Genomic DNA, 27,717 nt, shown 5'->3' with positions numbered 1-27,717 from the left:
CCATTTACCCCCAGCCCCGCCCTGCCCCCTGGCTTGGGGGGAGCCGGGCTCGCGCCTTTCTCTGCTTCTCCTTTCGCCGCCTTCTGCTTCTTGTTTCGTCTCCGCGCGAACTTCCTGAGCGGGGCGAGCCCGGCCCAGCCCAGCCCAGCCCGGCCCAGCGCTCACCCCCGGCGCCCCGAGTCCCGGGGAGGGGCGTGCGGGATCCAGGAAGCGCAGACACGGCCGGCCGACAGGCGCTGGCAGCCTGGCACGGCTCCCTCGGCCCCTCGTTCGCATTCGCCGGAGTTTTCCCTTCTCTCCGCGTCGGACTCGGACACGGGAACCGAGTTGGAACGAATCTGCCCGGCGTCTGGGCCGGGGGCAGAGAGCGGGACCAGGGAGACACCGGGGGTGAGAGCCAAGCGCCCCCCGGGATCGGGGTGTCGGGAGGAGCTAAGACCGGGGGGGGAGCCCAGCCCCCCCAGGGATTGGGGTGTCCGGGGGGAGCCCAGCCCCCCTCAGGTGTCGGGAGGGAGCCCAGCCTCCCAGAGATCGGGGTGTCCGGGGAGAGCCCAGCCCCGCTAGGGATCGGGGTGTCCGGGAGGAGAGCCAAGCGCTCCCTCGGGGTGTCCGGGGGGGGCTAAGCCAAGCCGCCCGTGATTTTTCGGGGAGCCCCGTTGGCTCCGTGCCTGCATCCAAGCCGTCGCCGCTCGGGTGTCGTTTTCCAGCAGCCTCGGGGTCGGGGACGATGGGCATCGCGGGGCATCGGCCGGGGCCGCGGGGGCAGCTGTGACCTGAGAGGCGCCTGGCCCGGCTCGGCGGGGGGCTGCTCCGCGGGACTCCCCACGAGCGGCGATGAGCTCCGCGTGGAAGAGACTCCAGCGCGTGGGAAAACGCGCCTCCAAGTTTCACTTCGTGGCCTGTTACCAGGAGCTGATGGTGGAGTGCACCAAGAAATGGTGAGTGGGGCCAGCCCCGCCCTGGGGCAGACACGGCCTGGCTCGCAGCCAGCCTGGCGTGGGGCACAGGTGGGCACGGGGACCCCAGGGTATTTAATGGGGCAGAGGTGCGCATGGGGGGACCCCAGGATACCCAAGGGGCAGAGGTGGGCACCAGGGACCTCAGTATATCTAGTGGGAGAGAGGTGGGCATGGGGGACCCCAGGATATCTAAGGGGCAGAGGTTGGCTCGGGGTACCCCAGGATATCTAAGGGGGAGATTAGGAATGGGAAGATGAGGGGAGGATTTTTTGGGGGGAGGGGGTTGTCACAGGGCGAGGGAAGTTCTTCTCAGCCTCTTCTTTTTGTTTATTAAGATGAGTTAATTAATTAAGGAGGGGGCCAGGTACCTCTGGTGGGGGTGTGTGCGGGGAATTAACTCTTTCTTAACTGACAGACCCCAATGGGGGACAGTTCAGCTATACACTGGGGGGTGAGGGTCAGTTCGTTCACTCTGGGAATGTTTTTTCCCCTATTTTAGCCATAGGAAGGGAGACCCCAAAATACTGTTGGGAGGGGTGACTGAGTGGGAGGAGCCCAGGTTGTTGTCATGGGGAAGCTGTCAAGGCTGGGCTGGAAGATGGGACACCCCCCTCCCCGGTCATGGTGGGAAAATTTGGGCATCAGGGTGGGGGTTAAGAGTGGAAAGGGGTCAGTCCCCACACTCCAGTTTATAGTGGTTGAGACTCCCCCCTCCTACTCTGATCCCATGTTTCTGCTTCTACCCCAATGCTCCCCATTTCCAAATCTCCCCCCGCCCCCTGGTGAGACCAGCCCCCGTAGCAGCTCCTGGGTCAGAGGGGGGCACCCTGGGGCTGGCCTCTGCACAGAGATGTGAGGAGGCCTGGTTCTTGTGGAGCTGGGAAGGGTGATTGTAGATTTGGTGGGTCGGGGGCAAAGTCTGTGGGATTTGATTGATGCAGACTGCCCTCCTCAGGTCCAGGTGGCAAACCAGCCAGGGGTCAACCCTCCCATGCCACCTGTGGAGGTGTCCCTCAGTCCATGCAGGGCTTGTGTGGGAGGGGAAATGTAGAGCTGAAACTAGGACTCAGGGACTAGCAGGAAGTAGGGGCGTCCCTCCAGGATGGGGGGCAAAGCAGAAGAATTGAGAACATGCTCTAGAACATAGGGATGGGCAGAAGGTAGGTGTCTCTCAAGGCTTGGAAGAAGGGCTGGGGCAGGAGGAATCTAGACTGTGCACTAGACCATGGGGAGTGAAAGGTGGTGGTGGGGTTCATCTAGGATTGGGATATGGTTGGAGTCTAGAGCATGCTCTAGAACATGGAGATGGGGGGATCTCTTCATTTCCTGTTTTAGCAGGTGAAGGGGGTGGCTAGAGCGGGAGACATCCCCTGTGATTTAGGGGGAACCTAGAAGTGGAAAGAGCCCCCTCTCCCAAGCTTTGGACCATCTCCATGGAAATGGGAGGAGCCAGCAGGGGAGAGAGTTTATGGGATTTTTTTTAAACTAAAATGACCTTACAAGGGATTAATGGAAAAATGATAAATATTTAGTGACAGCAGCTAAAAATAGAAACAGGAGGGAGAGGAGGGGTAGGGGGCCTGGGGTGCAGGGGAGGGGGCAGAGAGACTGTAGGAAGAGTGGGCTTCGGGGGGGGGCAGGATAAAGGCCTCTCTTTGGGATTAGTTCAGGGGCCCTTGCAGAGCAGAATGTCCCAACTGGGTCCCCCAGGCTCCTCCCCTTCCCTTCAAATCCCCGCCCTCAAATGCTCCTTCCCCCCTCTCTGTGGTTCCTCCCCACAATCTCTCTCCCTCAGGGGCTCCTCCCCCTTTCCCAAATGCCCCTCCCCTTTCCTCATTGTCCCTCCTCTTCCCCCCATGACCCCTCCCTGTTCTCCAGCCCCACCCTCATGCTTCCTTTCCTATCTCTCCTGTTCTCATGCCCCAGGGATTTCCCCCACCACGATCCCTGGATGGGGCCCAAAACCCCCGTTCCTCTCTCCCCAGCCTGGTGGGTATCTCCCTGCCCACTGGGCTCTGGCTGCCCCAAATTCAGGCCCGTGGAGGAGTTAGGGGGGTATCAGGTTTCCCAGCAAGACACCAATTTAGCTCAGCACCTGCACAGATGCTCTGATCTCCGACCCCCTCCTGACAGAGCTAAATTTAGCCCCTTGGCCACAAGCCCAGGAGGGAGGAAGGTGCTTGTAAACTGGCCCAGGTCTCAGAGCAATGCACCTGGCCAGGGGCTCAGGGCTGGAGCTGCAGGGGGCTGCAGGTTGAGAATGAGGAGCATTGGCAGCTGTGAGGGGAAGCCCAGATCTGGACTAGCTTGGGGCTGTGGGCCGGGAGCGAGGGGCACCGGCAGAGCTGTAGGTGGGGGAGCCCAGGGCTGGGCTAGCAGGGGGCTGTGGGCCGGGAGCGAGGGGCACCGGCAGAGCTGTAGGTGGGGGAGCCCAGGGCTGGGCTAGCAGGGGGCTGTGGGCCGGGAGCGAGGGGCACCGGCAGAGCTGTAGGTGGGGGAGCCCAGGGCTGGGCTAGCAGGGGGCTGTGGGCCGGGAGCGAGGGGCACCGGCAGAGCTGTAGGTGGGGGAGCCCAGGGCTGGGCTAGCAGGGGGCTGTGGGCCGGGAGCAAGGGGCACCGGCAGAGCTGTAGGTGGGGGAAGCCAAGGCTGGGTTGCAGCTGAGCTGGGGGCTGGCTGTGAGCTGGGACTGAGGATTTGCTACAAGATGTGTGTGTTTATATTTCCACCTCCTACAAGAGCTAAGAATACACTGCAATGGTCAATGTTATGACAGTGCTAGGATGGGGGAGGGGTGCCTCCTGGGTGTCCTGGCAGGGCTCAGACATTCTGGCTAGCAGGAGGTTTAGAAACTCCTGGGTGGGTGGGTGTGAAGGTGCCAGGTTGGATGGGCCCATGGGTCTGCTCACTGACCTTGGGAGGGTGACAGAGTGATGTCTGTGGGTTGGAGGTGAAGGGCCTTGGCTGAGATTCTAGGAGAGGAGGGATCCTGGGAATCAGTGACAGCATCGGGGTGGGGGAGCAAGGCTGTGACTGACACAGACAGATGGGGAGCTGACCTGTAGACACCATAGCATTGCAGGCCAGCCTAACCCCTCTGGGAGCCCAGGGCTGAGATAGGAAGGGGCTGCAAGTCAGGACTGAGGGGCACCAGCAGAACTGGGGGGGGGAGCCCTGGGGCTGTGTGGTGGATGTGGGGGAGGCTGGGCCCCGTTCACTTGTATCCACCTGCTGTCAGGATGTTCCCAGCCTTTTTTCATGTTGTAAGTGGTGATGCTGGGCGATGGACTGTGTAAATAAACATGGTGAGCTGCCATTAACCCCACCCATCTGGTCAGAAATCCCCCCCCCAGCCATTGCCTCTCTGCCCCCCCTAGCTCACAGTCAGCTAGAGCAGAAGTGACACCCCCCCTCCCCACTCTGCCAGCCACTAACCTGTGGCCAGAAACTCCCTGTACAGCTGGTGAGTCAAACGCCGTGTCCGGTCGGCAGTGCTACAATGTGATAAACCCACTGGTGGCCAGTGCCCTCTCCAACAGCTGGGCAGCACCCCACCTTAATAGCCCCTGTGCCCCACCCCAGAGGTAGCTGCATCTCAGCCCTGGGTGTGGGATCCTTGGGTAAACAACCCCGTGCCTTTCCCCTCGGGTGGGTGCATCTCAGACTGGTGCATAGGGGCTGCAGAGGAGTTGAGGTAACCTCAGATCCAAGCATACTTTGGAAGTGTGTCTCAGTCAGCCAGGGCCAGGCTGCATACGCAGAGTTTCCAGAACGTCCCTTTGCAGTAACAAGAAGCCTTCAGCTCTTCCCTGGTGCCTCCAAGCCAGGAATTCCAGCCTTTACAGCCTGTAATGAATTACACCACTTTGCAGCCCTGTCTGTATCCCTGCTAGGGAGTTAGCAAACTGGGACACACACAGACTCACCCAAGGTTGTGCAAAGGATCTGTGGCACAGCCAGGAATGGAACCCAGGAGTCCTGATTCCCAGTCCCTCCTTCCCACCCTGCTCTAACCCTCCAGACCGCTCCCCTCCCAGAGCTGCAGATAGCACCAGGATTCCTGATGCCTGCCCAACTCCCCCCCTCACCCCAACCCCTAGACTCTATTCCTCACAATGTCTGCAGCATTTTGGGCGTATGAGTGCAAGCAAGAGCCAGCCACACCCCAGGGCCTGGCCCACGTGGCTGTTAAAGATACAGAGCAAAATGTCTTGGAGCCAGAAACTCTGATGTCAAGGGGTGAAGCAGAGGCATTGGGTGAGGGAGGGGGGTGGCCTGCACCTCTCAAGGACTATGACACAAGCCTCAGACTGCTGGCCCAGACAGTGGCCTGCAGGGAGAGTTGGGCTGGGATCCCCACACTCCTTGGCGAAGTGAACCATGGCGTCCACGCCTCCTGAGTAAACACCCCGTCTGCCTTGTCCAGGCAAACGCAGCTTCTCTGGGCTACAGAGTGACTCACTGGTTTGTACCATGGTAGTTCTGGCTGCTCCTACCTGGACTCAGGAGACTGGGCGGCAGGGAGCAGGGTGGGGAGTCTGGGGGGGGCACTCTCCCCTGGCAGTCACTGCTGACCCCAATGGCCCAGTGTGGTGCTGTGCAGCAGGGGGTGCATGCCCCTTGCATTCACTGCTGACCCCAATGCCCCAGTGTGTTTTTCTCTCCAGGCTCCTTCCTCCAATCCTTATCTCTTTCTGCCCCAGTGTCTCTCACTCAGTGTGGAGCGAGCAGGGGGTTCAGGCTGGGCCACACCCACCCAGCAGCCAGGCGGGGAAGATAAAAACTCTCCCCACCCAGCTCTGCAATGTGCTGCTCTGTGGGCAGCCCAAACTGGGAGCAGTGTTCCAACCTCTAGCCCCCACGCCCCTCCCAGAGCTGGGCTAGAACCCAGGAGTCCTGACTGCCAACCCCTCCTGAGCTAACCCACTGGCCCCCACTCCCCTCCCCAAGCTGGGGTAGAACCCAGGTGTCCTGACTTTTGCTCTAACCATGGGGGTTACTGGGTGGATGGGGCCATTGGTCAGATCTGGGGGGTGGGAAGTGGGGGATATTGGGTTAGATGGACTCCTACTTCCAGGGCCTGGGCAATGAGCAGGAGAGTCAGTGGAGCTGCACAAAGGGGAGCAGTTCTGGGGGCTGGCAGAGGGCTGAGGGGGGGGAAGCTTTCCCATGGGACAGGTGGTGAGGGGCAGATGGTGGGACTGGGACCTGGGTCACCTGCTACCCTGATCTCAATGGGAAGGGTTGTGGGGAGGGTCCTTGGGAGCTTATTTTGTCTTCCTCCCCTCCCCTCCTAATTTGTTCATTCGTTCCCTCCATCTCACCTCACAGGCAGCCAGACAAGCTGATTGTGGTTTGGACCAGGAGGAACCGACGTGTCTGCTCCAAGGTGGGTGGATTCAGGATGCCCTCTCTGTAGGGGGGCCAGCTCTGCTGCAGCCCCGTGGTGGGGGGACTGTCTGGCTTGGGGGGGCAGGGAATGGAACACGTGGCTGTTCCCCCTTGGGGCGTGAGCTCTGATCTGGCTGTGTGTGTTCTGCAGGCTCACAGTTGGCAGCCAGGGATCAAGAATCCGTACCGGGGGATGGTTGTGTGGATGGTGCCAGAGAACGTGGATATAATGGTGACACTGTACCGGGTATGGCAGCTGCCGCTTACACAAGCACGCTGTCGTGCACACATGCTCATGCACCCCTTTGCACTGACATGTGTTCTTACACTGGCCTATGCACTCCAGCACAGGCACTTTTACCAGCACACAAACGGCTCTTACCCAGATGTGTGACTCTTCTGTGGTTGGGCCGGCGTTTGCACAGAAGCACGGAGGCGTGTTCCCTGGCTCACGGTTACACACCAACTCACAGCCTCCCATGCACTGCTGTGCCTGTCTGCTCCTCTGTATACCTGTGGGTGCACATCGGGACACACACTTGCAGTCACACACCCATCCGCACACCACTGCGTGGAGTCTCGCGAGGCTGGCACATGCTCAGGCTTCCCTTTGTACGATCCCGACAACACACCCACACTGGCACCCTTGTGTATAACTTCCCCCATCCCCCAGTGCAACAAACAGTGCAAAGCCCCTCTCACCTTCTGCCCCGTCCCCCCCCACAGGACCCCCACATGGAGGAGTATGAAGACAAGGATTGGACCTTTGTGATTGAGAACGTACGTCCAGGGAGAACCAGAGCGCGGTAACTCAGGGCTGGATGACAGCGGCCAGCCAGGACATGGGATCTTCCATTGCAAAGCCATGCAGGGCTGCCAAGTGCAGCTGCCTGTGGGATGGTGTGACGCTTCCCAGGGCGCCAGGGCTAGGAGGCACCTCACCACCCCCTGTCCTTAGCATGAGGGACCCTTGTCTGTGTCTGTCGGGGCCCAACTTCACCAGTCACAGGCAGCATGAGCACCCCCCTGGCCGACGCTATCTCTCTGCAGGCTAGCAACAGGTCCGCTCTAGCCGCCAGCCCTGCAAACGTCTCTCTGGAGTGCCCAGCCCCTGCTCCGCTGGCCACTCCCAGTGTTCGCTGATACGCTGCTCCCGGGGGGACAGGATGCCCCAGCTGAGATCACCACTCTGTGTCACGCAGCACTCAGCCATGTGCCTAGTGAAACCAGGCGTCAGTTTAATGAACAAAGACTAGAGTCTCAAGAAGTAGCAAATGATGGTGTTGGGAACAAACAGTAAACTCATAACTCGCCTTCTGGAGCCTAGACTTACCTAACAAGTCACTTTCCTGTCTAATGAAGAGTAGCTCCCCCAGAGTCTTCCTCCCAGTGTGTAACTGCCAGGCTGGCTGTGCCTCTCCGTTCAAAAGAGGATGCCCCCAGCTGCTTGTCTTTCCCTGGCTGCATATTTCTTATAGAGTTTAGCAAACTTTTGATTAGCTTCAGGCGTAGACTAATACTAAGGGTATCTGCCATGCAGGATGTGCCACACACAGGAGCAGGCAGGGGAGAAGCATCTCTTACCTCCTGCTGTTCGTCACCTTCGGGTGACCAGCCCCAGTTCCCAGACCGTAAGAATATAATTGTTATTGTAGATATACAGCTCCTGAAATAATATCTGTATGTACATTTTGCAATGGTTATGACGACCAATGGGCTACTGGCTTTTAGTAGAGACCTCATCTGCCACCCTTAGGTGAATTGTTGTGCATGTACCAGACCCAGGGGATCTCTGTAGCCCCAGGCATCCCCTCTCCCAGTTGGCACCAAGAGCTTGCTAGGTTACAGGAGGAACACAGCAGCCATTTAACAGCACAGAGTCTGTAAAGGGGACAGTGTAGCTGAGGGAAAGATGGGAAATCAGGATTCCTGGGGGGTCTATCCCCATCTGTAACATGGCAGTGGTGTCTAGTGGTTAGAGTGAGCGGGGTCTGGGAGTCAGGACTCCTGGGTTCTCTCCCCAGCTGTGGGAGTGGAGTGGTGTCTAGTGGTTTTAGGGTAAGGGAGGCTGGGAGTCAGGCCTCTCCCCCTGCTCACAGTGCTCATTCCCTCTTCCCAGGAGTCCAAGGGGCAGCGGAAGGTGCTGGCCTCGGCCGATGTTAACCTGCAGCGCTTTGCCCGCCCCACGCCTGCCCAGGCCGAGCTGAAGCTGAAGTTGAAGCCGCGCTCGGTCAAGGTGGTGGCTGCCACGCTGCAGCTCACGCTGTCCTGCGTCTTCCTGCGTGAGGGCAAAGCCACGTGAGTTCTGTCAATAACGTGGGGCCTACGGAAACAGGCCTGTCTGGGAACAGCAGTGTCCCTTGGCGGGATGGGGTGGGGCATGGAGAGACTCAGGCTTGCACTTCTCTCTCCATGCTGCTCCGACAGGGGGGGCAACGCGGGGGCTTGGCCCAAAGAAGGGCTGGGCAAAGAGCAAAAGACTTGGCTGAGGATGAGTGCCCTTGGAGGCCATCCTGGGGCAGGTAGATGGCTGCCTGAGGGCGACTGTCTTGGTGTGGCTGCAGGGGAAGAGGGTGGCACAGGCAGCCATCTTGGTTAGAGGGTCTCTCTGGGCAGCCACGTTGGCACCACGTTGAGGAAGAGGCTGGTTTAGAGAGGCCACCTTGGCAGTTTATAATAGCAGGACGTCCGGCCACCTGGCCACAGTTGGTGCAACGTTTAAACAGTCCCCTCCCCTGTCAGTAAGGGCCACAGAGGTGGGGGTGGGGCTGCCCTCGCCTGTGGCTTAGGAGAGCCCCATGTTTCCAGAGGGACGGTGTAAATAGTTCAAGGGTCACGGCAGGCTGGAGGGGGGAAGGGAAATGGGGCTGCACCATCCCACCTTACCGTGACCCCCCTGCCCTGTGGCCCCACAGAGGGTTCCCCCCTTACGCCATGCCTTGCCCCTCAGGGATGAGGACATGCAGAGCCTGGCCAGCCTCATGAGCGTCAAACCCAGCGACATCGGCAACCTGGATGACTTCGCCGACAGCGACGAGGACGACGAGGCAGCCAGGAGGGTGCAGCATGAGGACAGGAGCAGCCAGGGCACAGCACCAACAGGTGGGGCCAGCCAGCCAGTCCTGAGCCCCCACCACATCAGCCCTGCTGGTGCCCCTCGCTCCCAACCCCAGCCACCTGCTATGCCAGCCCTGGGCTCCCTCAGATACAGCTCTGCTGGTGCCCCTCACTTCCGACGCACAGCCGCCTGCCGTCCCAGCCCTGGGATCCCCCCACCTGTCCCACAGCTCCCTGCTTTCCCACCCTGGTCCATTCGTAATTGCAGTTTGCCCTGGTTGCTGTTTGGTGGGGTTCCCTCGGCTCCACTATTGCTCCTGATACTAGCTTCTAGTGTCTCTTTGCCTTCCAGCAGGGGGCACTCTCTAGGCTTCTCTTTGCTGGGGGGCAGTGACTGAGGTCCCGTCTGTCCCCTGGGACTGGCGCCTCTGTCCCCACTCCCCGGAGCAGCTGTGCTGTCTTGGGGTTGGTCATTCTCTCTCTCTCTCTCTCTCCTGTCTGTCTGTCTCCACCACTTTTGGCTGTCTGTCTGTGTCCCACACTGTAGGTTTCATTCAGACCATATTGCTGGGCTATTTCACAGGTAGGACCATCCCGCCAAGTGGGGTTTGGGGCAGGTGGGGTGCAGAGCAGGCAGCAAACTGCTACATCTCTCTCTCTTTCTCTCCCTGCTGCTTTCCACATTCCCTCCCTCCCCCCACCCCCCAGACACGTCGCGAGAGCTCAACACTCTTGCTGAGGAAGAGGAGAATCCCTCGGCTCCCGGGACCAGCAGGGCAGCAGCTGGGAGAGCAACCCCCCGTGGGACACCCCGGGAGGCAGGTAAGTCAACAGTGGGTGCAAGGGCCCTGGGCTGGGCAGCAGGACTCCTGGGTTCTGTCTGGGAGGGGCACAGGGTCTAGTGGTTAGAACAGGGGCGGGTTGGGAGTCAGGACGCCTCGGTTCTAGCCCACCCCTGGGAAGGGAGTGGGGTCTAGTGACCTGAGGAGAGGGGGAGTCTAAGAGCTTCCCACCAACTCCCTCAGGGCAGGGATATGGGGAAGTTCTGTCTAGTTGTCACCCACTTCCATTGCCCCCTCTCTCTGACTCCTGGGATCCTCTCTCCTCTCCTGCAGGCTCTGCCAAGGAGGAAACCGTCCGAGTGGCCGACACCCCAGATGCCCCCCTGAGGGACACCCCCCACCCAGCCCTGGAGCTGGTCCTACAGGGAGCAGCACCCTCCCCTCCCCCAGAGTTGATGGGGCCCCCCCCAGTAAGTGGTGCAGGCCAGGCCGGGAGGGCTGGGCAGAACATGGCAGCCGGTGGGAACCCAATGGGAGCTGCAGGGGCTGTGGAACCAGGCGCTAAGGGGGAGATGGAGGCCCAAGTCCCGGATCAGGCCCACAAGCCAGGCACAGGCCCCTCGCAGGAGACGGGACGACATGGTGGCAACCCCAGGGCTGAAGAGGAGGAGAAAGCAGCAGCCTTGATGAAGCAGCCGGCATCAGGGAGTGACACCGAGGGCAGGTGAGTCTGGAGCTCTGGCTTTTATCCTGGCTGTGGGAGGGGTGTGGAGGTCTAGTGGTTAGAGCAGGGGGCTGGGAGCCAGGACTCCTGCGTTCTGTCCTGGCTCTGGGAGGGGCGGGGTCCAGTGATTGGAAGTAGCAGGCAGGGGGGGCGTGGGTGATGGCGTTGTGGTGGGAAAAGGTTAGTGCCCAGCTGCTCATGGATAAACCCAGCCACCCAGTGTTGGTTTCGCTTCTGCCTTCAGGAGGTTTGCCAGTCCCCTCCCCTCCCCCGCTCAGGGAAGAGAGCATGTTCCCACCCAAGGAGGAAGCCGCATTTCCCCTGCCCAGGAAGGGAGCTGCAGGCTGGGCTGCCAGCTCTGCCCCTTCTAGAGGGGTGGGGGAAGGGACGCAGCTGGCGCTGCAGGAAACTGCTGTCCCTACTGAGCCGGGCAGATTAACAAAGGAGGAAGTTTGGGGGGTGGGGCAGGGAATGGGACATGGGGCCTGTCCCTCTAGGGGGCGCTGGCTGTGATCCAGCACCAGGATGGGGGACTGGCAGGCTCAAAGGGGTGTGAAATAGGGCATGTCCCCTCTAGGGGGCGCTGGCTGTGATCTGACCCCATGGTGGGGTGGGCTGGCTTGGAATATCCCAAAGCTGCTCATCTGTGCTGAGGAACTCCTGTGTTTAGCGGACATTTTCAATATTCCAAGTGGAGTGTAGAGAGAGTGGGGTCTAGTGAGTTGGGGGTGGGGGGGCTGGACACCAGGACTCCTGGGTTCCATCCCTGGATCTGGGGGGTGGGGTGGTTAGAGCAGAGGAGTTCAGGGAGCCAGGGTGCCTGGTGTCTGTTCCTGGGCCTTTCAGTCCCCATGCTGAGAAGACTGGGCTCATTGTCAAGTTTGGAGGATGAGAAATCCCCCCAGGAGGCAGCTCTGCCCTCACAATGAGACCGACTCCCCTTCTGTTCTCTTTGTCCCTCCCTCCAGGCCCAGTGACATCTGGATGCCCCGGGCGGAGAGCCCTGTCCCTGCCCCACGGCGTAAGAAACCCCTCCTGCCAGAACCCACTGCACCCACGGCTCCACCCCCCGAGGTACCCTCTATCCAGAGACGCCGATGGGAAGGTGCCAAACCGCCTCCCTCTCAGCTCAAATTGGGAGCAGCGAAGTCAGAGCAGGGCCCTCGACCTGCAGCCTCTCTGCCTGTGCCAGTGGTGCCTGCCAGGGCCCGGCTAGCCCGGCCTAGGTCAGCAGAACTGCCAGCCCGGCCGAAGCCGCTGCCCCGGCCCCGGAGGGACAGGCGAGCCCGTTCGGCGTCTCCGGGCGTCTCTGTAGTGATGTACCTCCATGAGGATGCACCAGGACCTGCTGTTGTTGCTGGGGAGGGCATCGGCCTGGCCAGGAGCGGCTTGGGGGCGGGTGTGCCCTCGGCTGCTGCGCTGCTGGCCGTGTCGACTGTGGTGGGGCTGCCCCCGGTGCCGTGGGGCAGGCAGGGAGAGAAGGCAGCGGCAGCAGCAGATGCTACTGGTTGGCCAAGCATCGGGGGTGCTGTTGCTCCTGTGGTGGTGCCCCTCAAAGAGGAACGGGGCAGGGCGACAGGAGAGGGTCTCAGGGGGGCGTCCCATCTGGAGAGGCTGACAGCAGATGGGGCAGCCGGGAAGGATGCTGGGGGAGCTGCTGTGTGTGTTGGGGGAGGAGATGCAGCCTCTCTGGTGGGCCCCCCCAAGCCATGGAGGTATCGGTCAGAAGATGTGGTTGGAGAGGGTGCCAGGGGGGCATCCAGAGCAGTGATGGAGGCGATCCCAGGCCAGTTGGAGAAGGGCAGGCCGGAGGAGCCAGCGGAACAGGAGAACTGCAGGGCAGACAGGAAGGCGTGTGGGGGCACTGCTCAGAGCGTAGCAGAAGTTGTGCCCTTGCTGGAGGGGCACAGAACAGAGCTGGTGGCACAGGAGGATTCTGGGCGAGGATTCTGGCCAAGCCCAGCACCAGACCTGGCTCCCACAGCGACGCCCCTCAAGCTGGAGCAGCGCAGGGCAGCAGGAGAGAGACCTAGAGCAGCATCCCAGCCAGAGAGGCCAGGAGCAGAAAGGGCAGCTTGGAAGGACGCTGTGGGGGCTGCTGTGCAGGAGGGTGCAGGCAATGCACCCTCTCTGATGGCCCCCCCCAAGCCATGGCGGTGTCGGTCAGAGGACGTGGTGGGACAGGGTGCTGGGGAGGTGCCCAGCAGTGTGATGAAGGCAGGAGTAGGAGACGGACTGGGGGGGGTAATCCTAGCCTGGCCAGAGTGGGGCAGGCTGGAAGGGGCAGGGGGAGAGGCGGCTGGCAAGCCGAGTGGTGGTGCGGTGCACTCAGTAACAGCAGACACCCTGCCTGTGGAGGCCCCAGCCCGGCTGGAGAGGGGCAGGCTGGAGGAGGCAGGAGGAGAGGCAGCCGGCAGGCCATGCAGAGGTGAGGTGCAGTCAGTAGTAGCGGACGCCCCATCTCTGGAGGCTTCTGCCCAGCTGGAGGGCACCATGGAGAGCCCAGGAGCCGACGGTACATTGCCCGCGGGTGCCACCCCCAGCACACCTGAGCCCCTGCTGGAGAGGGCTGGGCCGGAGGAGGCAGCAGGTTCCAGAGAGTGTGGTGGGGCTGTGGGCTGCCTGCCCAGCAAGGAGGATGCCAGTGAGGCAGGGCCCCCTCTGGAGACGCAGTCAGGGCTCTGCACAGACCAGCTGGCCACCTGCACCGGCTCAGGAAGGAGCAGCAGACAGGCTGCAGCCCTCGCACTGATGCCTTCCCAGGATGTGCCCATCCTGGGCCCCCCGTCCCCCTTCGCTGAGCCTTACATCTCACAGTGCCGCTTCACTCTGAGCCTCCCGCCCACCCACCCCGCCCGGGAGAGGAGTGCCAGCCCATCATCCAACGAGGGGACCCAGGCGTCCGGGCGGGAGCCATCTCCCCCGCCCTGCGGCGCTGCCCGGGATAGCGTAGGGCAGGAGGCAGCCCAGGTAGGGACAGCGAATGCTTGTGCCCCCCAGACCTGCCAGCTGCCATGGCTGCCTGCCCGCCCTTGCTTCCAACTAATCCTAGGGGCTGTGTGTATGGGGGGGGAAAGGGGAGCTGTGGAAGGACAGACAGACCCACAGCATTGCTACAAGGATAAAGCCTTTAATTGGGATGTGTGGAGGGGATAAAACTCATTGTGGGCTAACTGCCTCCTCCCCTTTAATTGGGGCTGAGGATAACACCTGAAGATGGATCCTCAGGGCCCGCAGACCCCTGACTAACCCCCTCCACCTCACTCTGTGAGCCACAGACCCCTGCCTGCATCCGGCTTGCTCACTGTGCTGCATGGGGGTGGCTAGATCCCAGCTGCCAGTGAGCCCTGGGCCAAGACCCGCCAGGAGAACACCCTTGCCTAGCAGGGGAGGGTGCAACAGCAGAGACTTGGCTGGGTCTTTGTCCCATATAGCCCCAGCCCTTCACTCCTGGCTGCCATGAGGCAAGAGGATGGCTTGGTGCCTGTGGGTGTGGGGGATCCCTAATCATGGGGGAGGTCCTGGTGACAGGTGGTGGTGTTGGGCTTATGCAGGCAGGAGAATGGGGGAGCCAGGAGGGCAGTATGGCTGGCCAGTGCTGGTGTGGGGGTGCTTTGCCTGGCGTGGGGTGATCCAGCGCGTCCCTGACCCATATCCCACCCCATCCCCTGTTTATCTCCTAGGAGGAGCCTCCAGCAACCAGCCCAGGCCTGGTCAGCTGCAGCCAGTCACTGCTGGAATGGTGCCAGAACGTCACGGCCGGCTACCGGGGTGTCCGGGTCACTAACTTCACCACCTCCTGGCGCAATGGGCTGGCGTTTTGCGCCATCCTGCACCACTTCCACCCAGAGAAAATGTGAGTCCTAGGGCTGAGGGGCAGTGTAGGGAGCCGGGGCTGGGTTAGCAGGGGGCTGCAGGTCAGGATTGAGGGTCACCAGGCGACGTGTGTGTTGCGGGGAAGGCCATGTCTTCGTATGGAGGGGGGGGGCGTGTCTATGAGAGGCAATTGGGGTGGGGTGGGGACTCAAGAGACCCCATTCACTAAACAGGATCTATCTTTGTCATGTCTGTCTGCCCCCCCTCCAGCAATTATGAGACCCTGGACCCTCTCGCTATCAAAGAGAATAACAAGCTGGTAAGTTGGGGACCCCGGCAGGTGGTGGGGAAGGAGACTGTAAGAACATGATACTGACTCAGCCCAATGGTCCATCTAGCCCACTCTCCTGTCTTCCGACAGTGACTGGTGCCAGATGCTTCAGAGGGAATGAACAGAACAGGGAAATTTACCAAGTTGTCCCTCCTGTGTTCAGTCCCAGCTTCTGCCTGTCAGAGGCTTAGGAACATCCGGAGCATGGGGTAGCCTCCCTGACCATCTTGGCTAATAGCTATTGAGGGACCTATCCTCCATCAGCTTATCAAATTCTTTTTGAGTCCAGTTATACCTTTGGCTTTCACAGCACCTCCTGGCAATGTGTTTCACAGGATGACTGTGTGTTGCGTGAGGAAGGTCTTTCTTGTGTTTCTTTTAAACGTGCAGTCTATTGATTTAATTGGGCGACCCAACCCCCTCCCAACCGTTATGTGAAGGGGTAAATAACACTTCCTTTTTCACTTTGTCCACTCCAGTCATGATTTTATAGTCCTCTATCATATCCCGCATAGCCATCTCTGTTCAAAGCTGAACAGTCCCAATCTTTTTAATCTCTTCTCATCTGGAAGCTGTTCCACCCCCCTCATCATTTTTGTTGCCTTTCTTTTTACCTTTTCCAATTCTAATTGGTTTTTTTTTGCGATGGGGTGAAGAGAGCTGCAGGCAGTATTCAAGGTGTGGGCATACTATGGAATTATACAGAGGCATCGTGCTATTTTCTGTCTCATTATTTATCCCTTTCTTAATGATTCCCAACATTCTGTTCGCTTTTGTGACTGCTGCTGCACGTTGGCGGATGTTTTCAGAGAACTCCCCACAATGATTCCAAGATCTCTCTCTTAAATGGTAACAGCTAATTTAGACCCCATCATTTTGTGTGCATAGTGGGGATCATGTTGTCCAATGTGTGTTATTTTGCATTTATCAACATTGAATTTCATCTGCCATGTTGTTGCCCAGACACCCAGTTTTGTGAGATCCCTTAGTAGCTCTTCGCAGTCTGCTTTAGGCTTAACTGTCTTGAGTAATTTTGTATTGTCTACAAACTTTGCCACTCTCACTGCTTACCCCCTTTTCCAGATTATTTATGACTATGTTGAACAGATCCTTGGGGGAACCCACTGTGACGGGATTCCCCGGGGTGCAGCCTGGGACTGTGGGACAGCTGTGCCCCCTGAACTCTCTCCAGCCTGGGCTGTCTCTCACAATGCTTTGCTAGTGACCAGCAGAAAACCCCTCCAGGCGCTGTTATCACTCAGCACAATCGCATGTGGAGCCCCACACCCAGCTATATTGCATGAAAGCTCCCAGAGCCACTCATGAATCACACAGAGAAAGGCACCAGCCAAATCCCCCCAGCTTAGGGTGACCAGATGTCCCGATTTAATAGGGATAGTCCCGATATTTGGGGCTTTTTCTTATATAGGCTCCTATTACCCCCCACCCCCTGTCCTGATTTTTCACACTTGCTGTCTGGTCACTCTACCCCAGCTCCCAGCATTGTACCCCAGGAATATATCGTCTTGCACTGCTCAAGATGAGCAATGCAGATTTATTAACTGGTTCAGCACTTCATCAATGGAAAGTGGATACACACCAGCCTTGCAAACCTGAGGAGATTTACCAAACATTTCATACAAACTCACTGCTAAAGAGAAACAGTAAAACAAATTTATTGACTACAAAATATAGATTTTAAGTGATATTAAGTAATAGGCAAAAAGTCAGAGTTAGTTACCAAAAGAAATAAAATATAAGCACGCAGTCTAAACTCTCAACCCTATTAGACTGGGCAACTTCTAGATCAGGGGTAGGCAACCTGCGGCATGCGTGCTGAAGGCAGCACGCGAGCTGATTTTCAGTGGCACTCACACTGCCCGGGTCCTGACCACCAGTCCGGGGGGCTCTGCATTTTAATTTAATTTAAATGAAGCTTCTTAAACCTTTTAAAAAACATGTTTTCTTTACATACAATAGTTTAGTTATGTATTATAGACTTATAGAAAGAGACCTTCTAAAAACATTAAAATGTATTACTAGCACGCAAAACCTTAAATTAGAGTGAATAAATGAAGACTTGGCACACCGATTCTGAAAGGTTGCCGACCCCTGATCTAGATTAAGCAGTTTTTTCACCCCCACTTTATTGGATATTGCAGTTCATAGTACACAGATTTCACACTTGAAATCTGGGCCAGTCCCCTCAGTTGGAGTCTTCAGTGTCCTTGTTGCTTGCAGCATAGGTGGGTGAATGAGCAGGGGCGGCTCTAGGTTTTTGGCCGCCCCAAGCAGTCATGCCCGGGAGGCGCCCCCGAGCCGCGGGAGCAGCGGACCTCCCGCGGGCATGACTGCAGAGGGTTCGCTGGTCCCGCGGCTCGGCTGGACCTCCCGCAGCTGCGGGCGGTTCGCAGGTCCGGCGGCTCCGGTTGAGCTGCCGCAGTCATGCCTGCGGGAGGTCCAGCCGAGCCGCGGGACCAGCGAACCGTCCGCAGTCATGCCTGCGGGAGGTCCACTGGAGCCGCCGGCCGAGCGTCCCCTCCGCAGTCATGCCTGCGGCAGGTCCGCTGCTCCCGGGGCTCCGGTGGACCTCCCGCAGGCATGACTGCGGCAGGTCCGCCGGCCCAGCCTGCCGCCCCCCCGGGAAAGGGCCGCCCCAGGCAGGTGCTTGCCCCGCTGGGCTCTGGAGCCGGCTCTGTGAATGAGAAAGGCCCAGCATGGGCCCCCTATGTTCGGTTTTATACCGTCAGTCCATGTGCTTGGAAAACACAAGTCCAGGCATGTCTGGGATCATTGCTGAGTCTCCAGGCAAGGCAGAGCAATTCTCCTGGTGTGGCCTCATGCAGGAGAGTCATTGAATTGTAGCTCCCTTGCTGGACAATAGTTGTTGATGGGTTGTTTGTCACCCCACCCGGGTGTTGGTTACTTTCCTTGCTGTTGCCTCTGGGGAGCTAATATCTGACTGAGTCCCCAACTGACAGCATGTTTTAGTGACAACCATACAACACAATTCTCATGACTTCATATACATTAATGATACACATGTATGGATAGAGAAATGACTTTCAGCAGATCATAACCTTTCCCCTGATGCCTTACAAGGCATGCTTTATATGTAAGATCGTGATTATGTAAAAATGAGAAATATGGGGGTTTCAGGATGCTCCCCCAAGGTATAAAATGTCACACCCACTGTTTGCCTCTCTCCACTGTGAAAATTGACCATCTATTCATACCCTTTGTTTTTTAACCAGTTACCAAGCCATGAGAGGACCTTCCCTCTTATCCCATGGCAGCTTATTTTGCTTAAGAGCCTTTTGTGAGGGACCTTGCCAAAAGCTTTTTGAAAGTCCAAGTACACTATATCCACTGGATCACCCTTGATCACATTTGTTGACCCGCCTCAAAGAATTCTGGTAGATTGGTGAGGCATGATTTCCCTTTACAAAAGTCGTGTTGACTCTTCCGCATCATATGTTCATCTATGTGTCTGATAATTCTGTTCTTTACTATAGTTTCAACCAATTTGCCTGGTACTGGTGTTAGGCTTACTGGCCTGTAATTGCTGGGATTACCTCTGAAACTTTTTAAAAAATCAATATTACATTAGCTATCCTCCAGTCATCTGGTACAGAAGTTGATTGAAGTGATGGGTTACATACCACAGTTAGTAGTTCTGCAATTTCATATTAGAATTCCTTCAGAACTCTTGGGTGAATACCAGCTGGTCCTGGCGATTTATTACTGTTTAATTTATCAGTTTGTTCCATAAACCTCCTCTATTGGCACCTCAATCTGGGACAGTTCCTCAGATTTGTCACCTAAAAAGAATGGCTCAGCTGTGATGATCTTCCTCACCATGGGCGGCACGTATGTTCCTCCCTAAACAGCCCGGCGTGGCTCTGCCCATGCTCCACACTCCTGTTTGCCCATCTCCCTTGACCCCAGCCCAGGCAGGCTGCTCATCTTCAGGGAAGCATGCTGGGTTTGGGACTAGGGTGGCTGCAGCCGGCCTGTGGCCGGGACTTGGGGTGACTGGGGCTGCACTGGGGGAGAGGGGGTGCGTGTCAGCACTGGGGCTGCGCGCCTTGTGCTCAGGGTGGCTGCAGGTGCTGGGGCTGGGGCCTGTGCGCCCCCCAACTCAGTGCTCGGGGGCTGGGGGACCATGCATCACCCGCCTGGCGTTTGGGGGCTGGGGAGGGCCGTGTGCTGCCCATGGCTGGGGGGGCCATGTTCCACTGGCCTGCCCACCTAGAGCTTGAGGGCTGGGAGGGGTTGCGCACTTCCCAGCATTCGGGGGTGGGGGGTGCCACCCGCTGCACGCCCAGAGGGGCTGGGGGGGACTGCGCACCACCCGCCTAGAATACTGGGGGGTGGGGGCTAGCCCATGTTCCTCACATCCTCTGCTGTGAAGTCTGATGGAAAGCATTCATTTAGCTTCTCTGCATTGGCCTTGTCTGCCTCAAATGCCTCTTTAGCACCTCGATTGTCCAATGGCCCCACTGATTGTTTGCCAGGCTTCCTGCTTCTGATGTACTTAAAAAAAAGTTATTGTTAGTTTAGCCTTCTAGCATTTGTGTACAAGCACTTACACAATTTGTCAATATTGAGTTGTCTGCCTTCATGTGATGTAACTGAATGGAACTCTCTTTCCTTTGAGTGACTCTCTTCAGTTCCTGCCTGTACTTTATCAACTTCTATTCTCTCCTCCTTACTAGGACATAGAGAATCTCCATTAATAGATCCTCCCCTAAGGGATGTGTCTGTCCGAACCCTGTGCTCCTCCACACTGGTCGGCTTTCCCCCAGCCCTTAGTTTAAAAACTCCTCTTCCACCTTTTTAATTTTACATGCCTGCAGTCTGGTTCCATTTTGGTGTAGGTGGAGCCCATCCTTCCTGTAGAGGCTCCTCCTTTCCCAAAAGGTTCCCCAGTTCCATATAAACCTAAACCCCTCCTCCCTACACCATTGTCTCATCCACGCATTGAGACCCTGCAGTTCTGCCTAACTGGCCCTGCGCGTGGTACTGGAAGCATTTCAGAGAATGCTACCTTGGAGGTCCTGGACTTTAATCTCTTATCTAGCCGCCTAAATTAGGCCTCCCAGACTTCTCTCCTATCCTTCCCTATGTCATTGGTACCTACATGTACCACGACCACCGGCTCCTCCCCAGCACTACACATGAGTCTGTCTGGATGTCTCAGGAGGTCCGCAGCCTTCACACCTAGCAGCCAATTCACCACAGAATATTAGGGGACCGCCAGGATCATCTAGTCTAACCCCCTGCCAAGATGCAGGACTTGTTGTGTCTAAACCATCCACAACAGATGGCTATCCAGCCTCCTTTTGAAAACCTCCAGCGAAGGAGTTTCCACACCCTACGGAGGCATCTGTTCCATTGTCCAACTGTTCTGACAGTTAGGAAGTTTTTCTTGAGGTTTAATTGAAATCTGCTATGCTGTAGTTTGAACCCTTTGCCTCTTGTCCTGCCCTCTATAGGAAGAGAGAACAACTTGTCTCCATCTTTTTATGGCAGCCTTTCAAGTATTTGAAGACAGCCATCATGTCCTACCTCAATCTCCTCTTTTCTAAACTAAACATACCCAGTTCCTTCAGCCTTCACTTGCATGGCTTGCATTCCATCCCTTTGATTATCTTTGTTGCTCACCTCTGGATCCTTTCTCCATGTCCTTTCTATACATTGGTGACCAAAACTGGACACAGTACTCCAGCTGAGGCCTAACCACTGCTGAATAGAGAGGTACTATCACCTCTTGTGACTTGCATGCTATGCCTCTGTTAATGCAACCTAAAATTGCATTTGCTTTTTTTGCAACAGCATCGCATTGCTGACTCGCGTCGAGGTTGTGATCCACCACAACTCCCAGATCCTTCTCAGCAGTGCTTCTGCCAAGCCAGTTATCCCCCATTCTGTATTGGTGCATTTGTTTTTTCTTCCCTACATGAAGCACCTTTCATTTGTCTTTGTTGAATTTCATTTTGTTCTCTATATCCCAGTTGTCCAATTTATCGAGATCCCTCTGAATCTTAGCCCTATCCTCCAAAGTATTGGCAATCCCCCCCGCCCTTTTTTGTCATCTGCAAGTCTGATCAGTATGCTCTCGATTCCTACATCCCTGGTCATTAATAAAGATGTTAAACTATACCGGGCCCAGAACAGCAACCTGTGGAACCCCACTTGAGACCGCCCTCCAGTCCGATATCATTCCATTCATAGTTACTCTTTGTTTGCGGTTGTTTACCCAATTATGTATCCACTTAATGGTAGTTCCGCCGAGACCACATTTCTCCAGCTTATCTATCAGAATGTCCTGTGGGACTGTGTCAAAAGCCTTGTTGAAGTCCAGGTATATTATGTCTACTGCATCCCCCACGTCCACCAAATCAGTTACCCTGTCAAAGAAGGAAATGAAGCTGGTTTGGCATGATTTGTTCTTGGTAAATCCTTGCTGGTTGCTAGTGATCACCCCTTCATCGTCCAGGTACTCGCAAACTGAATGTTTTATACATTGCTCTAGTAGCGCTCAGGTATCAATGACTGGTCTGTAGTTCCCCAGCTCCTCCATTTTCCCTTTTCTACGTTAGCCCTTCTCTTGTCTTCCTGGATCTCTCCTGTCATCCATGAGTTTGCAAATATTATTGCCAGTGGTGCCGAGATTTCTTCAGCTAATTCCTTCCGTACCCTGGGGCGAATAGCATCCGGCCCTGCTGATTTGAATTCAGCCAAATGTGGTTCTCCTGGTCATCACAGAGCCAGCCATCTATATTTCTAATAATCAAATCCCCAGTTACTATTACCTGGCTCTTCCTATGAACAGGAGTTCGCTCCCCTGAAGAGGACGGAGGAGCTGTTCTGGGTTGGGGAGACTCCCTCCCCCCAGGTTAGGAACTCCCCACCCTGGCATGGAATGCAAGCCATAGGAGTGAAGGCTGAAGGAGTTGTATATGTTTAGTTTAGAAAAGAGGCAATTGGGGGGGGACATGATGGGTGTATAGGCTGTGGTGTATGTGGCCTGGTGATCAGAGCACATAGGGGCTGGGGGGATGACCATGGGGCGTCAGGACTCCTGGGTCCTAGCCCTAACTCAGGGAGGGGGCTGGATATTGGGGTTAGTCACACACCCCGGTTTGTCCCCTCTCCCCAGGCCTATGATGGCTTTGCCTCCCTGGGCATCTCACGGGTGCTGGAGCCGGCCGACATGGTGTTCCTGACGGTGCCCGACAAACTCATCGTCATGACCTATCTGTGCCAGATCCGGGCCTTCTTCACGGGCCAGGAGCTGAACGTGGTGCAGATCGCCAACCACAGCAGCCAGAGCACCTACAAGGTGGGCAAGTTCGACTCGGACCCCGCCTTCTCCATTGACCCCGCCCGCTTCTATGCCGAGCGCTTCCAAAGTGCCGCCAGGGGGCCCGAGGAGCCTGGGAGCACTGCCCCTGCTGCAAGGGATGATGGGAAGGCAGCAGCCAATAAAACTGTGACAGGAGGAGCTGAATTGGCCAAGAAACTGGAGGCAGAACTCACTGCCCCAAAGGATGCTGGGACTGATGCCAAGACAGGTGATGCAAAGGATGCTGGGAAAGTGACTGTAAATGGCACCATATCCCAAACAGCTGTGCAATCAGAGGTGGAGCCCTCTGTCACAAAGGATGCTGGGAAGGTGCCAATCAATGGTGTGACAACCAAGCCAGCTATAAGTCCAGAGGCAGAGCCACCCACCCCAAAGGATGGAGGGAGCAAAGCTGCAAAGGATGCTGGGAAAGCATTGGTCAATGGTGCAATGTCTCAATCGGCCAAGAAACCAGAGGCAGAGCCTCTTGCCCCAGAGGATGCTGGGAAGGTGCCGGCCAATGGTGACGAGAAGCTGGTGCCCCCTCCACGGCTGAAGCGTCAGTCTGTACGGAACGGGGAGGCGCCAGACCAGGCCGAGCGATCCCTGCAGCGCTCGCTGTCCACGGGCAGCCAGGGCCCTGTGGCCCCACCACGCTCTCATGGCAGCAAGTCAGGCTTCTCCCACGTGCGTGATGCAGACCTGCTCAAGAAGCGGCGCTCACGGCTCAAGAGCGAGTCACTGTCGATGGATGAGGGGGAGGCGGGCGGCCCCCCAGGGGAGACACCACGGAGGAGGTCTGATTGGCTAGGAACGGTGAGTGGGGAACGGGAAGGGGCTCAATTATTGCAAGTTTCTCCAGGGCACTGCTTTGTTGTAGGGTCTGCATGCACTCGTTTGTTATGGTAGAGTCTCCCAGGAGCACTGGTTTGTTATTATAGGGTAGCTCATAAACAGCATATATCAGGGGTAGGCAACCTATGGCACGCGTGCCAAAGGCGGCACACGAGCTGATTTTCAGTGGCACTCACACTGCCCGGGTCCTGGCCACCGGTCCGGGGAGCTCTGCATTTTAATTTAATTTTAAATGAAGCTTCTTAAACATTTTAAAAACCTTATTTACTTTACACACAACAATAGTTTAGTTATATATTATAGACTTATAGAAAGAGACCTTCTAAAAATGTTAAAATGTATTACTGGCACGCGAAACCTTAAATCTGAGTGAATAAATGAAGACTCAGCACACCACTTCTGAAAGGTTGCTGACCCCTGGCATACATAGTCCTAGTATTTATGAAAGACCCTCCCTCCTGGGATACTCTAATAGCAACCTGGCACATGCAGCCCCATGAGTCCTTACAGTAACAAATTAGCATGTGCAACCCTAGCAATTTATTATTATAGGGTCTCTTGGGGCTGCATGCACAAGTTTGTTATTGTAGGTTCTCCTGGGAGCATCGGTTTGTTTTTGTAGGGTGTCTTGTAAATACTAGGGCTGTGCATGCTGGTTTGTTATTGTAGGGTCTCTTGGGGGCACTGGGGTTGTGCTGAATTTGTTATTGTAGAAGCTCTTGCGGCTGCATAGACTGGTTTGTTATGGTAGGGTCTCATGGGAGCTGGTTTATTATTGTAATGTCCCCTATCCTTTTTCTCCACCAGGATGACCGTGAAGGCATGATGACCCCCAAGGCGGGACCCCCTGCTTCCGCCAGGACTCAGCAGCCCCCAGGTGAGCCTGGGTTTTCTGTAGGGTCTGCCTTATTTAGCAGCAACAGGTTTTGGGGCAAAGGGGCAAGATGGATCCTTAAGGGGGAGTAGGGTGGTTGCGTTAATTTTGGCACACTGCAGGCCCAGAGTGTCCAAGGTGTTAGCAGATCCCTGTCACTGCACAACACTAAAGTGCTAACCCAGGCTCAGGGTGTGGAATTTGGAGATCTCAGCCTGCTTATTCCCAGGACAAATACTCCACTAAAAATCCCTTTAACCTTGTATTAAAAAGACAGAAAAAGAAGGGATGGGAGAGTTACTGGGGCGGGGTCCCACAAAATGGGGTGAGTGGGCGACAAAATGGCAGATGAAATTCAGCATTGATAAGTGCAAGGTGATGCACACGCAAAAATAACCCCAAGTACACATGTCTAACGGTGCGAATCTAACTTAGCTGTTACCCACAAGAAAGAGATCTTGGAGTCACTGTGAAGAGTTCCCTGAAAACTTCAGCTCAGCACACAGCAACGGCCAAAAAGGCTAACGGGGTGTTTGGAATCATTAGGAAAGGGATAGAAAATATCATAATGCCACTATACAAATCCATGGTACGTCCACACCTTGAATAGTGTGTCGGGTTCTGGTGTCAAAAACGGTCGAGTGCCACTGGAGGGCTGGAAAGATGATCAAAGGGATAGAACAGCTTCCATATGAGGAGAGGCTACAAAGATAAGGGCAGTTCAGCTTGGAGAAGAGACAACTAAGGGAGGATAGGGTAGAGGTCTAGACAATCATGCATGGTGAGGGAAAAGTGACTTGAGAAGTTTTATTTACCCTTCCTTAAATACAGAAATGGGGTCACCTGATGAAATTGATAGGCAACAGGTTTAATCCAGCCAAGAGGAAATACTTTCTTACACAACGCACAATTAACCTGTGGAACTCATTGCCGTGGGATGTTGTGATGGTCAAAAATAGATCCATATTAAAAAACGAACAAGGTAGTTCATGGAGGACGAGTCCATCAAGGGCTACTAGCCAGGATGGTCGGGGCTCAACCCCCTGTTCGGGGCAACCCTAAACCTCTGCTGGTAGAGGCTGGGATTCAGCTGGAGCCGGCAGAGATGGTGACATCAGCTGGGTCCCTCTCTCTGGCCCCGGGCATCCCTCAGGATTAGGATGAAGGAGGCACCATGGTGTTGTGCTGCCTCCTCCAGTCCCAGGAGTCCCCAGGGGTGGCAGTCATGGTGGGGAAACTTGCTTCTCCTTCCTGGCCACTGTCACCCAACCAGCTGGCCTCCAATCTCCTCTGTGTTTTGGCCACCACTTAGGCCTGATTTTCAACACCCCAATGTTGGCCCATTGCTTTCCGGGCTCACACTCCTCATTTGCCAGACACAATTACCATACAGTAGCTGCCCTCTGCTTGGAGTAGTTGTGTCTGTCTCCCTGCCGCACCTTTGCCCTTCAGCAGCTATTGTTCACACCCCAATAATTACAACAGGGCCTCCACCACTTGGGGGGGCTGGGGAATGGGGTTTGACTGCCTCTCGTGACCCCAATCTAATTGCCTCTATCTGTCTTCTCCCCCACAGAGACAGCCCCCTCCTCCAGTGCTACCCCACAGGAGCCGTCCCGGGATCCCAGCAAGGAAACCAGCACCGCAGAGGAGGAGGTTCCGGTAAGGATGGGTAATTGGGGGAGGTGGTGGCAGGGACTGGGACACAGGGCCTTTCCCCTCGAGGGGGCGCTGGGTCTGACCTCCTGCCTCCCTTGCAGCGGTTCCAAGACACCAGCCAGTATGTGGTGGCTGAGCTGCAGGCGCTGGAGAATGAGCAGAAGCAGATTGATGCCCGGGCAGCCGTGGTGGAGAAGGACCTGCGCTTCCTCATGGAGTCAGGTGCTGCCCCAGGACACACACAACAGCCCTGCGGGCGCTGGGATTAGTGATCATCAGGCGCTGTGCTGTGCCCTCACCCCCCTCCAGCATTGTGGCCTATTAGTACCACCTGCTGGCAGCTTCTGGAACTGCTCAGGACCCCTTGGTGATGAGCCCCTCATTGGGTGGGAGGGGGGAATGTGCTCTGTATGGATGTCCTATCATCTGTGTCGCTGCCCTGCCACCCCCAGCTGGGCTTGAAGGGAGCAGGCAATTAACAGGGGTAGAGAGAAGTTGGGGAACGCACCAGAGGATGACCCCATCCCATCATTGGGCCATGCTCACCCTCCCACCATCACACTCACTGCTGCACTGCCACACAGGTGCAAATGGCACTTGCTGGTTCCTGTCGTATACTCACACCCCACTCCTCCCCCCACCCGCCATTGCAGGCACAAACAAGGCCCAGGAGGAGGAGCTGATCCAGGAGTGGTTCACACTGGTCAATAAGAAGAATGCACTGATCCGGCGCCAGGACCAGCTGCAGCTGCTGTGAGTGACCCTGGCGGGAGGGTGGTGGCTGGGCTTTTGGTGATCATCCAAACCATGCGGGGAAGAGGAGAGAATGTGTAACCTTGGGACTGACACCCCCTACACACATTTTCTCCTCCTCCTCCCCCCAGGATGGAAGAGCAGGACCTGGAAAGACGATTTGAGCTACTGAGCCGGGAGTTGAGAGCCATGTTAGCTACTGAAGGTGAGGGCTGGGCCCCTGAGAGCAAAGGGGACTGGGAGTCTGTGGAAGGGGCGGGGGGCTCTTGCTCTGGGCTCTCACCTGAGATGTCTCTCCAACCCCTGCAGACTGTCTCAAGACAGAAGCCCAGCAGAGACGGGAGCAGCTCCTATTGGAGGAACTGGTATCGCTGGTGAACCAGCGGGATGAGCTGGTGCGAGACCTGGACATCAAGGAGAGAATGTGAGTCTGGGCATGACTTTCAGGCCGGGGTTTTGAGGTCAGGCGTGGTACCCTAAGTTTTAACTTGCATTCCCCCTTCCACCCTTCTCCTCACAGAGCCTTGGAGGAAGATGCCAGGCTGCAGCGGGGCCTGGAACTGCGACGGCGCAAATACAGCCGCAAAGATAAGTGCCGCATCAGCTAAGAGGCAAATGGCCGCTCCACAGTCCTTGTCAGTGTCCTGCGGCTGGGATACTACCCAGGATGCCTGCCTGCCTCTTAAAGGGCTCAAAGGTTTGCCTGCTGCTGCTGTTACCTCAGTGCCTCACTGTGTTGCCCGTTGTACATTTTGCTGGTTTCCCTTCCAGTCTGGCCCCCCTCTAGGACAGATGCAGTTTCCCAGCCTTCTCCAATGAATGCCAAGGGGAGCACAGGGAGCCGGGCTGTCCCCTATGGCAGAGGGAAACAGTCTACTGGGGGCAGGGTGGGACTATTTATTTTTGTGTGTGTGAGAGACTTTGTTCAGCTGGGTGTCCCTTCCCCACCCTGTCAGCTGCCATTTCACAGCCAAGTTGTCGGGGTTTTATCATGGTACAAAAAGTTGATGTGGGTTTAGGGAGGGCAGAAAACAGAAGTGCCTTGACAGTGCCATCCAGCCATGTATTGTAATGGCAAGTTTCAATTCCTTGTTCCCTGGGTATTTGCACTAATTTGTAACTGTTTGAAATATGAAATAAAGAGATGTGAAAGAAAGCCAACTCATA

General features: G+C 56.5%; 1 protein-coding gene across 4 annotated transcripts; it reads left to right on the top strand.

Annotated features, from left to right (window-relative positions):
- The first annotated feature begins 191 nt into the window (after window positions 1–191).
- EHBP1L1 (EH domain binding protein 1 like 1) lies at window positions 192–27,717 on the top strand. 4 transcript variants are annotated; one of them, XM_045024279.1, is made up of 20 exons: window positions 192–390; window positions 711–938; window positions 6,289–6,346; window positions 6,500–6,595; window positions 7,075–7,128; window positions 8,468–8,646; window positions 9,299–9,450; window positions 10,114–10,227; window positions 10,521–10,911; window positions 11,880–13,881; window positions 14,595–14,767; window positions 14,998–15,046; window positions 22,224–23,225; window positions 24,072–24,141; window positions 25,715–25,800; window positions 25,899–26,019; window positions 26,451–26,550; window positions 26,682–26,755; window positions 26,860–26,974; window positions 27,071–27,717. In XM_045024279.1, exons 2-20 carry the CDS (start codon window positions 835–837, stop codon window positions 27,156–27,158), a joined length of 5,028 nt encoding a protein of 1,675 aa, XP_044880214.1. In that variant the 5' UTR covers window positions 192–390; window positions 711–834; the 3' UTR covers window positions 27,159–27,717. The 4 variants fall into 4 exon arrangements, with proteins under 4 accessions (XP_044880214.1, XP_044880215.1, XP_044880213.1 ...); XM_045024280.1 differs by having other exon boundaries at window positions 708–938; window positions 11,880–11,985; XM_045024278.1 differs by having other exon boundaries at window positions 708–938.

This window comes from Mauremys mutica, chromosome 7 (assembly GCF_020497125.1).
Source record: "Mauremys mutica isolate MM-2020 ecotype Southern chromosome 7, ASM2049712v1, whole genome shotgun sequence".
Lineage (NCBI taxonomy): Eukaryota > Metazoa > Chordata > Testudines > Geoemydidae > Mauremys > Mauremys mutica.
The sequence above is the reverse complement of the archived record's forward strand: the minus strand, read 5'-3'. Positions and strand labels throughout refer to the sequence as shown.

Coding starts and splice junctions, on each gene's coding strand:
- EHBP1L1 (XM_045024279.1), top strand. CDS start 835: ATGAGCTCCGCGTGGAAGAGACTCCAGCGCGTGGGAAAACGCGCCTCC. Junction 8,647..9,298: donor CTGCGTGAGGGCAAAGCCAC/GTGAGTTCTGTC, acceptor CTTGCCCCTCAG/GGATGAGGACATGCAGAGCC. Junction 13,882..14,594: donor TAGGGCAGGAGGCAGCCCAG/GTAGGGACAGCG, acceptor TTTATCTCCTAG/GAGGAGCCTCCAGCAACCAG.